The 16,048-nt window shown below is 38.8% G+C and overlaps 1 protein-coding gene across 1 annotated transcript; it reads left to right on the forward strand.

The window, feature by feature from the left end:
• The first annotated feature begins 3,849 nt into the window (after positions 1–3,849).
• Positions 3,850–6,947, forward strand: LOC105210230 (uncharacterized). Its single transcript, XM_011181050.2, has one exon. The coding sequence runs from the start codon at positions 4,088–4,090 to the stop codon at positions 5,915–5,917; it is 1,830 nt and encodes a 609-aa protein (XP_011179352.1). The 5' UTR covers positions 3,850–4,087; the 3' UTR covers positions 5,918–6,947.
• The last annotated feature ends 9,101 nt before the right edge of the window (positions 6,948–16,048 follow it).

The following is a 16,048-nucleotide window of genomic DNA, read 5'->3' on the forward strand; positions in this document are numbered from 1 at the left end:
TTTAACAGTCTGCTCTCGTCCTAGGAAAACTCCAAGTCTAATTAATCTATTATTTTGTTTTATTACCAATCGATTATAATATATAAGATATAAGATCTACTTCCATAACTTTCTTAATTGTAACCAGCTAACCTCAAAAATGAAGCACAGAATACTTAAGCTATATAAAATAACAATTTTTATGAGTATAAAATGTAAGTCCTCCACTCTAAATGATTTAAAACCATGCAATGGGTTAGGGTCTTTCAGCGATATGTAATCCATCTCCACCAATTCTACAAAGCTATGATGCAACCAATAGTTTTTAAGACCTACTTCATGCAGTCGCTCCAAAAACGCATTCAAATAATGACGATATATTGAGTTCGCAGGCAAAGGTAACACCATTGGCATATGTTTTCCAAAACAAATATCAGTCAGACGAAATAGCGGCCGAGAGAAATGCTTTTGTTGTTCATTGTAAACGGTCCACATATCAGTGACAGCAAATGCGTAGTGTGTGTCTAGTCTATCGCGCGCCATAAGAAACTCCGTAAAGTTATCGAACAATGTAATCTTCTGAATGTGCCGACTTATATCGGTTACATTCATTATCCAAGGCAAATTATCTCTGCTTGTAGCTATTTTGATACCCCGTTCTAGTATATCATCAATGGTTCTGGTGGTCGGAGCAATGGGTGCTTCTACGCTGAAACTCTGCAGATAAGTAGTATATGCTGTACCAATGACGACACCCGAGAACGAAATCGTAATGTATACAATCCTTTGTAGGAGCGAATTTCTGTTCCTGGTCCAAAACGGGAGTCCTATTAGGCCTTGAAACACATAAATATTGATGAAGTAATCGTAAAGTGGTTGCATTCGTTGACGTTGCAGCCGATACATAAGGGTCCAAGTGAAAGACAGAAGCATATGACTGATGCAGAGCAAAACAACAACCCACATCTTTATAATAGTACGATAAAAAACAACCTTTGATAGTGCCTCTTCTACTGGCACCATAAGACACAAATTGATATGTTGGAATACGGTCGAATAACTCAATTCGGGATTTTTGAGTTGGACGGGCCAAAGTGGGCCTGTGTCTGCTCTGTCTGTCAGAAAAACTTCTAGACTCTCACTATAATTATAAACTGCCTTTGCTGGAATTGTTGTCGCCACAATTGTGGCATTTCGGCGTTATGCGTATTCCGTTAAGGCTCTTCCCGAATATCCGCTGAGTGTTACGGTTCCATCCCTAGCGGTGAAGTTATATAATTGCGGGTGCCAACCATTTTGCAAAATGCGCAAAGGGTGACCATGCATATTTCCCATATGTTTAGGGAATATATTTCGGTAAGGCTTGCTAAAATTCTGCCGAACAGTTTGCTGTTTGGGAAATAGTTGTAGAGTCCAGTAACTGCGCTCGTTTACCGCCACATGTGGTTGCAAGGCGATGACATTTATGGCATAATTCACGACACAATTTGCGAGAATTCTCCTCACATTCGTTTCACTTGCTGTATCAGCGAAAAGCAGTATGAGTCCCTTTTGCCTATTACGGTCCAAACGCTGCCACATTGTCTGCAAAAGTTGTTCATTGTGGTGTATGTCCTCGCTAAGTTGCAGTATACTGATTAAATTGTGATTGAATTGCTTCACGTAACGTTCAACGGGTGTAAGTCTATCAATATTGAGTACAGCTATAGGATTATGCATAGCACTTTTATGCAAAACTGTTGGAATATCTTGTTTCGACTGGCTACTGGTGTCACTACTTGCGTATACAAAAGTGTAGATGCCATACTCTGCGGCTACATTTTCACAGACTTGCTGGACTATCTCGGTGTATCGTTGCTGTATGGTTGATACCTCGATTAAACTGAGTAATGCGGTCAAGCTGTAGAAGACTTCCATTTTTCCACGTAACTGTGACTTTTTCAACAGCCGTTGAATGCGTTTACGAGTTTAACACTATTTAGTTTAGCCTATGATTGAATACTTTGTACTACTAGCACCGCTTCTAATAGTGCTAATTAATGTAATTAAATTATAATTGTGAAATTCACATTTATGTGATCTAACATGGGGGCAATAGCAAAATAATTAAGCGATTACAATTTTATTTCATTGTGATAATTGTTTCATGGAAAACTGCAAAAGTGTGCTTAAGCCAAAAGCACAGGTTCCTTACAATGTACCTAAAAACTGCCACCTACTAACTCGTAATCCAATCCAATGATTTGTTGGTCATATTCTTTTAATGCTAATCAGACAACGATTCAATCCGCCCCAACATAGAATTTTGCATCTATCTAGAGCACCTCGAGGTCAGGTCAACGATGAAAATATTTTGAATAAATTCTAAGTAAACTTCAGTTCAGAAAGTATATTATTTAGGCAAACATATAATTTTTTACAGTTATTAATTTTAGAAAGGCAGTAATTAAGCTGTTAGGCTAAAAAGTGAGAGAATTTCACTCTCTTTTTGTTGGCACATATTGGTAACCGGAAATGCATAACCTGTAAAAATATGCTCGTCCCACGTAAACTTAATATAGCCTTTGAGAATGTCATCCAATGTTTATGAAATTGGCTCAATAGGTAGATTCGCTTTCAAGCTTTGTAGGTAAACATTGTAGGCGGTACCAATATTCACACCCCCAAACGAGATGATAATGTAATTGAGCTTATGTATAAATAAAGAGCGCAGAGTTGCCCAGTAGACCCTCTAGCACAGAAATATTCTAAAAGTCATTGAAGCGTAGTTGTCTTTGACGACCTCTGCAACGTGACAAGAGTGTCAGAATGCAAGAGAGGGTATTGCCTGCGGGTAAGATGCGGAGATTAACATAAAGTTTCAAGACCGGAGCATTATCTTGTAGAACCCCCGGAGGGTATTTAGCGATGGATGCCCAAAGTATACTGAATTTCTGTAGGAAATAATTATCAAAGTTTCTTAATCACAGTGAAAGTGCAACACCTGCCCGACCATGAAGAAATTCGAATAGCAATTACCCGCTTGAAGAACAACAAAGCAGCGGGCCCAATGGATTGTCTGCCGACCTATTCAAATACGGCGGCGATGAACTGATAAGGGGCATGCATTACCGGACGAAAACGTTTTAAATACCATAAAATTAAGAAGAGAATTTAGATTATATCTATATTTTGGATTTTTTAGTAGCTATATCCTTTAATTAATAATAATTTGTTAAAAAGGTCCTTTTTTCGAACTTCGAATCCAAATATTAAATACTTGTATATAATATGACTCAATCTTCAATTTGATTGGTCCAATACCCAGCCGAGTGCTGTACAGTGTAATTAATAACGGTTGTGTATAATATATTATGCTTGCAGATTTTATCAAGACTCGGAGTATCTTATAATAATACTATAATAATGTTTTATTTTACAATCCCCTAAAGTATTTATTAAAATAACTGAGGAAATGATAGCTGATACCTACTTATTACAATGCATAAAAAGTACTTAGAGACAAATGGGTTGACTTCAAGGAAAAAAATAAGTGTTATCCAAAAAAACAAGTATTAAATTTCCTCGCTATATTAATCTAAAAATTTATTAATAGATTCACTGATTTGATAAAAATATTAACTAATAAAGTGCTTCAAAGCTTTAAAATAAAGAAATGAAGTCAGATATATGATTTTTGATAATGTTTGGAACTGACGCCATCTGGTGGTAAATCTGGTAAACGCGATATTCTTCGAATAGAAATGAAAGTCATGGTAACTATAATAATGGATAGTATAATAATTTCGCAACAGTTACTTCCTAGCTTCTACAATACTGTTTTGAAAATGTGCCTTAATTATTTTCAGTGTGTTTGGGGTTTATATTTATGCACGCACCAATATCACCGTATATATTTCATAGTCACGAGCGCCCAAAGGGTTGAAAATAAGTACTGTTTACAAATAGAATTTCCTATTTACAAATGTTATCATATAAATTTATTGACAGAAAATATTGCACGCATTCCGAAAGCTTATAAATAGGAAGCACGGTGTCAGTTGTATCAGAAATTCTGTCAGTTTTCGCGCAATTTGAAGCTCAACACCAAGAAAAAGAAAAATAAAATATGCAGATTTTTGGCAATTTAACCTTGATACTCAATCTATTTGGCATTTCTACAGTCGACAAGGAATTCGTGCAAATAATAGGCGATATTGTGCTTGCCACATCCAAAGAGCGCACCGTGAACTCACTACTTTATGTAAGTTATAAAAATTACTCTAAGTTGGTTGGCCTAGAGGATGTACAGCTCTTCAGCACACTTCTGGACCGAGTTGGACTACCCGCGCTGCATTTTGATTCTACTCCGCCTGTGGAGTCATATGGGGAAACATACAACAAAGAGCTGCTAAGTATCGTTCAGGTCACGACGAATACTGAATTTGATGAGCTCCTGCTGAGAACACTGTGGCAACGCTTATGGTACAATACACAGAGTCCACTCATATTGCTGCTCGATGACAGCGCGAACGAGTCATATGTCGCAAGCATTTTGAACTTTTGTGTAAAAAATGCCGCAATGAATGTCATCGCCTTGCAACCCGAACTCGCGGTTGTCGCACGCAGCTATTGGACCTTAAAATTGTTTCCCACACAGGATGTAATTAAACGCAAATTCGCAACAGGCTACCGTGCAATATTTCCGCAACATTTGGCTGATATGCGTGGTCACCCTTTACGCATGATTGAGAACATTTGGTATCCGCAGATCTATAATTATACCCGAAAGCATACAAACGAGTCCGTGCTCAGCGGCTTCTTGGGTAGAACCATAACGGAGTATGCTTATCGTCGCAATGCCACAATTGTGAATCCATTTAGCTTGCACCACAAATTCCTGTCATATACTGAGCTTGTAGAGACTATTATAGAGAGGAACATTGATATATGCTCTCTGACTGACTACGCTTATGATGACTATAACCTCAGTTACACGGATGTCTTCGCGCTTAGCACTTTGTGCTTCATGGTGCCGGTGGAGCAACCAATACCAAAATCTAAATTCTACCATTATGTGGTTAATGTGCCGGTTATTGTGAATTTTCTTCTAAGTTTGGTACTGTTGTCGCTTATTTGGGCATTCAGCGCTTATGACGAGGAGCAACAACGTGACTTACTTATTGCACGTTTCGTCAACTCCTCAATACTGTGCGCGCTACTAGGCATGGCATTTTTATTGAAGGAAGTTAGTACAGCGGTACGTAAGATCATATTTCTGATCATCTCGTTTTCCGGCATCATATTCGGTACCGCTTACGGTGCTTATTTGCAGAGCTTCACCGTAAATGCACCAGTCGCTCCACCTTACAAAACAGTTGATGATCTCTTAGAGGGCGGTATTAACATCGCCTTGGGCAGAATCAACCGGAAGTGGATTGATGAAGTGCCGGTACTACGCAATAATTATCAGAATTTTAATGTTTTTATCAATATAACGGAATATTTTCTACTACGCGACACACTTAATACGAGTTATGCATTCTTAGTCTCCGACATGTGGTTGGTGTATGAGGAGCAACAGAAGTACTTTTCGCGGCCTCTCTTTCGCCTATCGGATATATGCTTGCGAAAGAATAATCCGATGGCAGTGCCTCTGCAACGAAATTCGCTCTATCGCGACGATTTGAGTGCATTTATAGGGAGACTTACGGAAGCGGGCCTCATAGAGCAGTGGAGGCGTCAAAGCTTCTTAGAACTGCTCGATATGGACTGGATTATGTTGACCGATCATAGTAAGCCACGTGATTTCGTACCTATGAAATTTCAGGACTTGCAACTGTTACTTATAGCTTTGGGTTTCTCATTGGTTGTCAGTGTTTTGTGTTTTTTGTTGGAATTACTTTGGAGGAAAATCTCGCATTTATGGGCTAGAAAAGTGCGTAAATGTTCAATTTAGAATAATTTGTGTGAAAAAAAATGTGTAAAATAAATAAAATATGTTAAATTTTTCCCCTATTCGTTAATGGTTTATTTTATTTATATTTCGAAATAAATGTATTTTTGTTTAAAACTCCGTTGAAACTCGTTTACGAGTTTAACACTATTCAGATTAGCTTATGATTCAACATTCTGAACCGAAGTTGAACACTTTGTACTACTAGTACCGCTTCTAATAGTGCTAATTTATGTAATTCGATTATAATTCTGAAGTTCACATTTATATGATCCAACCTGTGGGCAATAGCAAAATATTTAATTTACAATTACAATTTTATTGTGATAATTGTTTCATGGAACGCATATCACTGTGGGTTTTTGTAATCTTCCGCTTTCATATATCGCATCCATATATTTAGTAGTTGCTCTAGTGCCAGCGGAGCATTTTCTTGTAGGACCCCCGGAGGTGATCTGGCGATTGATGCCCAGAGTATATTCGACCATGAAGAAATTCGAATAGCAATTACGCAGTTGAAGAACAACAAAGTGGCGGGGCCGATGGATTGCTATTCAAATACGGCGATAAAGCACTGATAAGGTGCTTGTATCAGCGGATGAAAAAGGTTTCTTCTTCTTCTTGACTGGCGTAGGCACCGCTTACGCGGTTATAGCCGAGTCCAAAACAGCGCTCCACGTATCCCTCCTTCTGGCAGTTTGGCGCCAATTGGTTATACCATATATTGGTCCCTCTCCACCTGGTCCTTCCATCGGAGTGGAAGTCTCCCTCTTCCTCGGCTTCCACCAGCGGGTACTGCATCGAATACTTTCAGAGCTGGAGCACTTTCATCCATTCGAACAACACGACCTAGCCAGCGTAACCGCTGTTTTTTATTCGCTGGACTATGTCTATGTCGTCGAATAACACATACAGCTCATCGTTCCATCGTCTGCGGCATTCGCCGTTGCCAATGTTTAAGGGACCATAAATCTTCCGCAAAACCTTTCACTCGAAAACTTCTAGTGGTATTCACAAAAAGGGAGACCCCACAATTTGCGCCAATTACCGTGGGATAAGCCTCCTCAACATCGCGAATAAGGTTCTGTCGAGCATATTGTGTGAAAGACTAAAGCCCACCGTCAACAAACTGATTGAACCTTATCAGTGTGGCTTTAGACCTGGAAAATCAACAACAGACCAGATATTCACCATGCGCCAAATTTGGAGAATACCCGTGAAAATAGGATCGACACACACCATCTATTTGTCGCCTTTAAAGCTGCTTTCGACAGCACGAAAAGGAGCTGCGCCGTTAGTTCTGCTTTTTCCAGACTGGATAAGGAAGCGAAGCGTATGGGTCTGGTGGTGAACGAGGACAAGACGAAATATCTCCTGTCGTCAAACAAACAGTCAGCGCATTCGCAACTTGGCTCCCACGTCACTGTTGACAGTCATAACTTTGAAGTTGTAGATAATTTCATTTACCTGGGAACCAGCATTAACAGCAATAACAATGTCAGCCTGGAAATCCAACGCAGAATCACTCTTGCCAACAGGTGCTACTATGGACTAAGTAGGCAATTGAAAAGTAAAGTCCTCTCTCGACGAACAAAAACCAAACTCTACAAGTCTCTCATCATTCCCGTCCTACTTTACGGTGCAGAAGCGTGGACGATGTCAACATCCGATGAGACGGCACTAGGAGTTTTCGAGAGAAAGGTTTTGCGGAAGATTTATGAAAAAGGTTTATATACCATTAAATTAAGAAGAAAATTTAGATTATATCTATATTTTGAATTTTCTAGTACCTATATCCTGTAAGTTCTTTTTCCGAACTTCGAATACAGATATTTCGATTTTGGGGGCTAACTTCGAAAATCGAAGTATACACTCTTTTTACTTATGACTCAATCCCCATGGTTAGCTCCAATACCCACCCGAGTGTTGTACAGTGTATTTAATAACGGTTTTGTATTTAGTGAGTTATTATATATCTTGTTTGCAGATTTTATCAACACTCGGTGTAAGTTAAAATAATAATAAAATAATGTTTTGTTTTACAATCCCCCAGAGTATTTATTCAACTAACTGAGAAAATGGTGGCTGACACCTACGTATTACAATACATAAAAAGTACTTAGAGACAAAGGGGTTAATTCAAAGGTAAAACGAGCAAGGAAAGGCTAAGTACGGTTGCAACCGGATTTTTTTTATTCACGCAATTTATTGATGTAATTTTATAAAGATAATACAATATGACCCATTTGAGGGCTGATGTAATTCCTGAACCGATTTCACTCATTTTATCTACCAGGGTACACTATATCCAAGACTATACGCTCACTTAATTTTGCTCAAATTCCTCACATATTAACCGATTTATAAGGTAAAGCCCAGCGTATTTTTGAAAATTCTATAATTATGTATATAGAAGCTGGGGGAACTTATGACCCCCCACTATTAGAAGAAAAATATTCTGAATTACATTAATATATATGAGAGATTTACCGATATTTTCGGTGAAAAATTACTCTTAGCCACTGATTTCTTCAGGTTCGATATCAAGGACCTTAAAAAGTTATAGTGAGATTTCGACAATATTGCGGCAAGTGATACCTCAGCCCAAATACAATACTTTTGTAAATTTTTATTCAGCTATTTTTATTTGTTCCTAATGTATATTTTATAAAGTGAACGAATGAGATGGAATTCAAAACTGAGTTATATTGGTAGTGGTTGTGAACCGATTTCGCCCATATTCCGTATTATCTGAGATATGTGTGTTGATCCATAAGGGGGCGGGGTCACGCCAACTTTTCAAAATTACATCAAAATATGTACGTCTCTAGTAGGATCCTATGTACCAAATACTACTTTCATAACTTAATTTATTCCATAGTTATGACACTTTATAGGTTTTCGGTTTTCGCCTTTTGTAGGCGTGTCAACTAGATTCTTTCTAACATATTTATTCCTACGCCACATGACGCGTGGACTCTTCGCAAGAGCTCTTTCTAAGCTTCTGCTATGCTGTTTTGTAATGTCTTCTAATTATTTTCAGTGTTTTTTCATTCTCACGAACGCTCAAAGGATTAAAAATAAGTATTGTTTACTAACGGAATTTCATGTTTACTGATATTAACACCTACAATTATTTACATAAAATATTGCACTCATCCGAAAGCTTATAAATGCGGCGCACATAATTAATTTGAAATAGAAATCCTGTCAGTTTTCATGCAACTTGAAGCTCAACAGCAAAAATACATTTAATACGCTTAAGTGAAAGAAAAATAAAAAAGTCAGTCGACAAGGAATTCGGGAAAATTTTAGGCGACATTGTGCTTGCCACAACCAAAGAGCGCACCATGAACACCCTACTTTACGCGAGTTACGCATGCTTTACGCATGATTGAGAACACTTGGTATTATACTCGAAAACTTACAAACGAGTCCGTGTTCAGCGGCTTCTTGGGTAGAACTATAACGGAGTATGCTTATCGTCGCAATGCCACAATTGTGAATCCATTTAGCTTGCACAACAAATTCCTGTCATATACTGAGCTAGTAGGGACTATTATAGAGAGTAATATTGATATATGCTCTCTGATGGAATTTGCTTATGATGACTTTGACCTCAGTTACACGAATGTTTTCGCGCTTAGCACTTTGTGCTTCATGGTGCCGGTGGAGGAACCAATACCGAAATATAGGTTCTACCGTTATGTGATCAATGGGACGGTTTTTGTGGTCTTTTTTGTGAGTTTGGCTGTTTTGTCATGGCATGCCATTTCATATGAATAATGTTAAGAGAGCGGAGCGTAAGATCATATAATTTACCACCTCGATTTCGAGTATCTTATTCAGCACCGCTTACATCGCTTATCTGCAGAGTTTCACCGTAAATGCACCACTCGCTCCGCCTTACGAAACATTTGATGATTTTTTAGGGGCGGTATTAATATCGCCTTGGGCAGTATCAACCGGAAGTGGATTGAAGAAGGTACTCCGCAATAATTATCAGAATTTCAATGTTTTTATTAATCTAACGGAATATTTCCTACTACGCGATACACTTAATACGAGTTATGCCTTCTTAGTCTCCGACATGTGGGCGGTGTATGAGAACCAGCAGAAGTACTTTTCGCGTACTCTCTTTCGCCTTTCGGATATATGCTTGCGAAGGAATAATCCGATGGCAGTGCCTCTGCAACGAAATTCGCTGTATCGCGACGATTTGATTGCATTTATAGGGAGACTTACGGAAGCGGGCCTCATAGAGCAGTGGCGTCGTCAAAGCTTCTTAGAGCTGCTCGATATGGACTGGATTAGGTTGACCGATAATAGTAAACCGCGTGGCTTCGTACCTATGAAATTTCAGGACTTGCATCTGTTACCAACGACTTTATGTGGATTTTTGCTTTTCAGTGTTTTGTGTTTTTGTTGGCATTATTTTGGACGAAAATCTCGCATTTATGGACTAGAAAAGTGCGTGAATAATCAATTTAATATAATTTGTGTGAAATAATATTAGTAAATAAATGTGTTTCATGGAAATATTTTAAATTTTTCCTTTATTCATTAATGGTGGGTATATTTTCTTGAGTAAAGCGTGAATTTAATGACCTGGAGTTAGGCTTCAAATATTTTATAAGTTAGTAAAGTTAGTAATATCAACCTACAATTGTCTTCAACTTTGAACCAGATGTTTGATGAGAAAACTGGGTATCCTTTACTGTGCATAGTTATCTGACCGGCTTTGTGCCCATGTAAAAACAAGACCACACCTGATATTAGTACTGTACATATGTATGGCAAATCACTTCAATGATTGTGCGAATCAATAGTTTTAGTTGCTTATGGGGCTGTGATGAGTTCCCACGTGTACGTATACGTTTATTTCCATTCCACAACTATGTATGATTAATCAGATTATAACGATAGTAGTAATTTTAAACAAAACTATTCACTATTTAAAGGAACAATCACAAATTGTCATTGGTGTCATTTGCGATTTCTGTCTTCAATTGAGCTTTGCTTAAAGATTATTGACATGAACCTAGAATGTAAAATTCTAACAACAATTTGATCATTATCAATTAAATCATCAATACTAACTAAATATATTATTTTGTTTTTATTACCAATCGCTTAAACTTTAATATCAATTCGATAGCTTTCTTAATTTTAACCAGCTAACTTCAAAAATGAAGTACAGAATACTTAAGCAAAATAAAATAGCAATTTTTATCAGTATTAAACGGAAGTCCTCCACTCTAAATGATTTAAAACCATGCAAGGGTCTTTCAGCGATATGTAATCCATCTCCACCAGTTCCACAAAGCTATGATGCAACCAATAGTTTTTGAGACCTACTTCAAGCAGTCGCTTCAAAAACGCATTCAAATAATGACGATATATTGAGTTCGCAGCCAAAGGTAACACCATTGGCATATGTTTTCCAAAACAAATATCAGTCAGACGAAAGATTGGTCGAGAGAAATGCTTTTGTTGTTCATTGTAAACGGTCCACTAATCTGTAACGCTGAATGTGTAGTGTGTGTCTAGGCTATCGCGCGCCATAAGAAACTCCGTAAAGTTATCGAACAATGTAATCTTCTGAATGTGCCGACTTATATCGGTTACATTCATTATCCAAGGCAAATTATCTCTGCTTGTAGCTATTTTGATACCCCGTTCTAGTATATCATCAATGGTTCTGTTGGTCGGAGCAATGGGTGCTTCTACGCTGAAACTCTGCAGATGAGTAGTATATGCTGTACCAATGACGACACCCGAGAACGAAATCGTAATGTATACAATCCTTTGTAGGAGCGAATTTCTGTTCCTGGTCCAAAACGGGAGTCCTATTAGGCCTTGAAACACATAAATATTGATGAAGTAATCGGAAAGTGGTTGCATTCGTTGACGTTGCAGCCGATACATAAGGGTCCAAGTGAAAGACAGAAGCATATGACTGATGCAGAGCAAAACAACAACCCACATCTTTATAATAGTACGATAAAAAACAACCTTTGATAGTGCCTCTTCTACTGGCACCATAAGACACAAATTGATATGTTGGAATACGGTCGAATAACTCAATTCGGGATTTTTGAGTTGGACGGGCCAAAGTGGGCCTGTGTCTGCTCTGTCTGTCAGAAAAACTTTTAGACTCTCACTATAATTATAAACTGCCTTTGCTGGAATTGTTGTCGCCACAATTGTGGCATTTCGGCGTTGTGCGTATTCCGTTAAGGCTCTTCCCAAATATCCGCTGAGTGTTACGGTCCCATCCCTAGTTGTGATGTTGTACAATTGCGGGTGCCAACCGTTTTGTAAAATGCGCAAAGGGTGACCATGCATATTCCCCATATGTTTAGGGAATATATTTCGGTAATATGTGCTAAAATTCCGCCGAACAGTTTGCTGTTTGGGAAATATTTGTAGAGTCCAGTAACTGCGCTCGTTACCCGCCACATGTGCTTGCAAGTCAATGACATTTCTGGCATAATTCGCGACACAATTTGCGAGAATTCTTCTCACATTCGCTTCACTTGCTGTATCAGCGAAAAGCAGTATGAGTCCCTTTTGCCTATTACGGTCCAAACGCAGCCACATTGTCTGCAAAAGTTGTTCATTGTGGTGTATGTCTTAGCTAAATTGCAGTATACTGATTAAATTGTGATTGAATTGCTTCACGTAACGCTCAACGGGTGTAAGTCTATCAATATTGAGTACAGCTATAGGATTATGCATAGCACTTTTGTGCAAAATTGTTGCAATATCTTGTTTCGACTGGCTACTATTGTCACTGCTTGCGTATACAAAAGTATAGATGCCATACTCAGCGGCTACATTTTCACAGATTTGCTGGACTATCTCAGTGTATCGTTGCTGTATGGTTGATACCTCGATTAAACTGAGTATTGCGGTCAAACTGTAGAGGACTTCCATTTTTCCACGTAACTGTGACTTCTTCAACAGCCGTTGAATGCGTTTACGAGTTTAACACTATTTAGTTTAGCCTATGATTCAACGTTCTGACCCGAAGCTGAAGGCTTTGTACAACTAATGTAATTAAATTATAATTGTGAAGTTCACATTTATATGATCTAACATGGGGCAATAAGAAAATAATTAATTTACAATTACAATTACATTTTATTATGATAATTGTTTCATTGAACGGATGTCACTGGGGGCTTAATATTCTTCCGCACTTGTATGTATGTATGTGATTGGCGTTGAACCGTTTAGCCGGTTATAGCCGAATCGATGAGAGCGCGCCACTCCTCTCTTTCCTTCGCAGTTCGGCGCCAGTTGGAGATTCCAAGTATAACCAGGTTGCTCTCCACCTGGTCCCTCCAACGGAGTGGAGGCATTTCCCTTCCTCCGGCGGGTACTGCATCGAACACTTTCAGAGCTGGGGTGTTTTCGTCCATTCGGACAACATGATCTTGTCAGCGTAGCCGCTGTCTTTTTATTCGCTGAACTATGTCAATGTCGTCGTATAACTTATCGTTCCATCGTCTCCTGTATTCGCCGTTGCCAATGTTCTGAGGACCATAAATCCTGCGCAAAATTTTCCTCTCAAAAACTCCTAGTGTCGTCTCATCTGATGTTGACATCGTCCATGCTTCTGCACCATAAAGCAGGTCGGAAATGATAAAGAGAGCTTTACTTTTCAATTGCCTACTCAGTCAATGATGATATCAATATCATCGGCGTACGCCAGCAGCTGTACAGTCTTATAGAAGATTGTTACTTCTCTATTTAGCGAAAAATCGAAGAAATACTTCCGCACTTACTCATCCATATATTAAGTAATTGCTCTAGTGCCATCTAATATCAAAATTTACTTATTAAATGTGCCAAAAGCACTGGTTCCTTGAAATGTCCCTAAAAATTGCCACAAATAATGCCACCAACTCGTAATCCAATCCAATGGTTCGTCGGATAAAAATAGACATATTCTTCTAAGATCAATCAGACGACGATCCACTCCGACCTGAAATAGAATTCTCCATCTATTTATCGCCACTCGAGGTCAGATGAACGCTGTGGAATTGATCGTTAGCGGGGTTTATAGACATCGGACAGTCTGCGCAGATTTGTTGAAAACATTGCTTCTCTTAAAAATATTTTAAATAAATTCTAGGTGATCTTTCAAAGTTCCGAAATTATAATATTTCGTAAGATACATATATTATTTTTTTACTGTTATTACAGTTATTCATATTTAGAAAGACAAAAATAAAGCTAAGAACTAAACTTGTCTGATGATCATTCTCCCAAATATTCTTCGCTTAATTTGCATCATCGACCTGAAAAGCTTTTCAGCTCTTTTCCAAATAAGCTCCAACACAAAACAAACCAAGCTTGTTGTAAGGAAAACACCCATTATAATGATGATGACTTGCAAATCGGCCAATTTCATAGGTTTAAAATGCTCCTGTTTATTGCGGTCTTCCAGCAACACTTTTTTCATCGACACCAATTCGATGAAACTATGACGCAGCCAAAACTTTATCAGCCCAGCTGCAAGTAGTCGATCCAAAAATTCAGTTAAGCTATCGCGGTACACGGAATTCGGCTGGAAAGGCAATACCAGTGGTGTATTCTTTCTGAAGCAGATATCTGTGAGGCGAAAAAGGGGACGAGTGAAATATTTCTGCTGTTCTTCGTAGATGTACCACATATTGGTGACCGGAAATGCATAGCCTGTATCCAATGAGTCGCGCAGCATTAGTAATTCGGTATAGTTGCTGAAAATTGTGAACTTGTGTGGGTCTATAGGTATATTTCCTGTTCCAATTAGCAGAGGTAAAATTTGCTCATCCAATGCTAACTTGATACCGCGTTTGAGAATGTCATCCAATACACGGAATTCGGCTGGAAAGGCAATACCAGTGGTGTATTCTTTCTGAAGCAGATATCTGTGAGGCGAAAAAGGGGACGAGTGAAATATTTCTGCTGTTCTTCGTAGATGTACCACATATTGGTGACCGGAAATGCATAGCCTGTATCCAATGAGTCGCGCAGCATTAGTAATTCGGTATAGTTGCTGAAAATTGTGAACTTGTGTGGGTCTATAGGTATATTTCCTGTTCCAATTAGCAGAGGTAAAATTTGCTCATCCAATGCTAACTTGATACCGCGTTTGAGAATGTCATCCAATGTCTTTGAAATTGGCTCAATTGGTGGATCCACATTGAAGCTTTGTAGGTAAGCATTGTAGGCGGTACCAATATTGACGCCCCCAAACGAGATGATAATGTAAATGAGCTTATGTATAAATGTAGAGCGCTGCGTTGTAGAAAACGGCATGCCCAGTAGACCCTCTAGCACCGAAATATTCCAAAAGTCGTTGAAACCTAGTTGTTTTTGACGACCTCTCCAACGAGACAAGAGTGTTAGAATGCAAGAGATTAACACCTGGCTTACGCAAAATAAGATAACCGCCGTCTTGTCAAATATATGGTAGTATAATGTGTATTTGGGTATTGCTTGCTCCAGCGGTATCATCAGGCACAAGTCGAAACGATGCACCGCATTCGAGAAACTTAATTCATCATCTCTGATATGTGCCGGCCAAAGTGGACCAGTGTCTGCGCTGTCGTTCAATAACATTTCGCAAAGTTCAGTGAAATATAAAACTTTATGATTTTGCGGATATATTGAGTTAATTGTGGCATTGCGACGATATGCGTACTCCGACAAAGCGCTGCCCAAATAACCGCTAAGCGTGGCAGGCCTGTGCTTGGGAGTGAAATTATACATTTGTGGATGCCAACCATTTCCCATAATGCGCAGCGGATAACCATGCATATTTTCCAGATGTTTAGGGAATAAATTGCGGTATTTTGGTGGAAAGATGCGTCGAATCGTTTGCTGTTTTGGAAACATTTGTAGAGTCCAGTAGCTGCGTTTGGTTACAGTCATAAGCGGTTGCAAGCCGACGACATTTATGGCGCATCTTTGGACGCAATTACTCATGATTCTACTCACATAGGCGTCACTGGCTATGTCCTCGAATAGCAGTATGAGCCCACTTTGTCTATTTCGGTCCAGACGTTGCCACAGTTCAACTAAAATATGCTCATTCTGTTGCGTGTCTTCGCTAAGTTGCACTATACTGAGTAGCTTGTG

Source organism: Zeugodacus cucurbitae, chromosome 2 (genome assembly GCF_028554725.1).
Source record: "Zeugodacus cucurbitae isolate PBARC_wt_2022May chromosome 2, idZeuCucr1.2, whole genome shotgun sequence".
Taxonomy (NCBI): Eukaryota; Metazoa; Arthropoda; class Insecta; order Diptera; family Tephritidae; genus Zeugodacus; species Zeugodacus cucurbitae.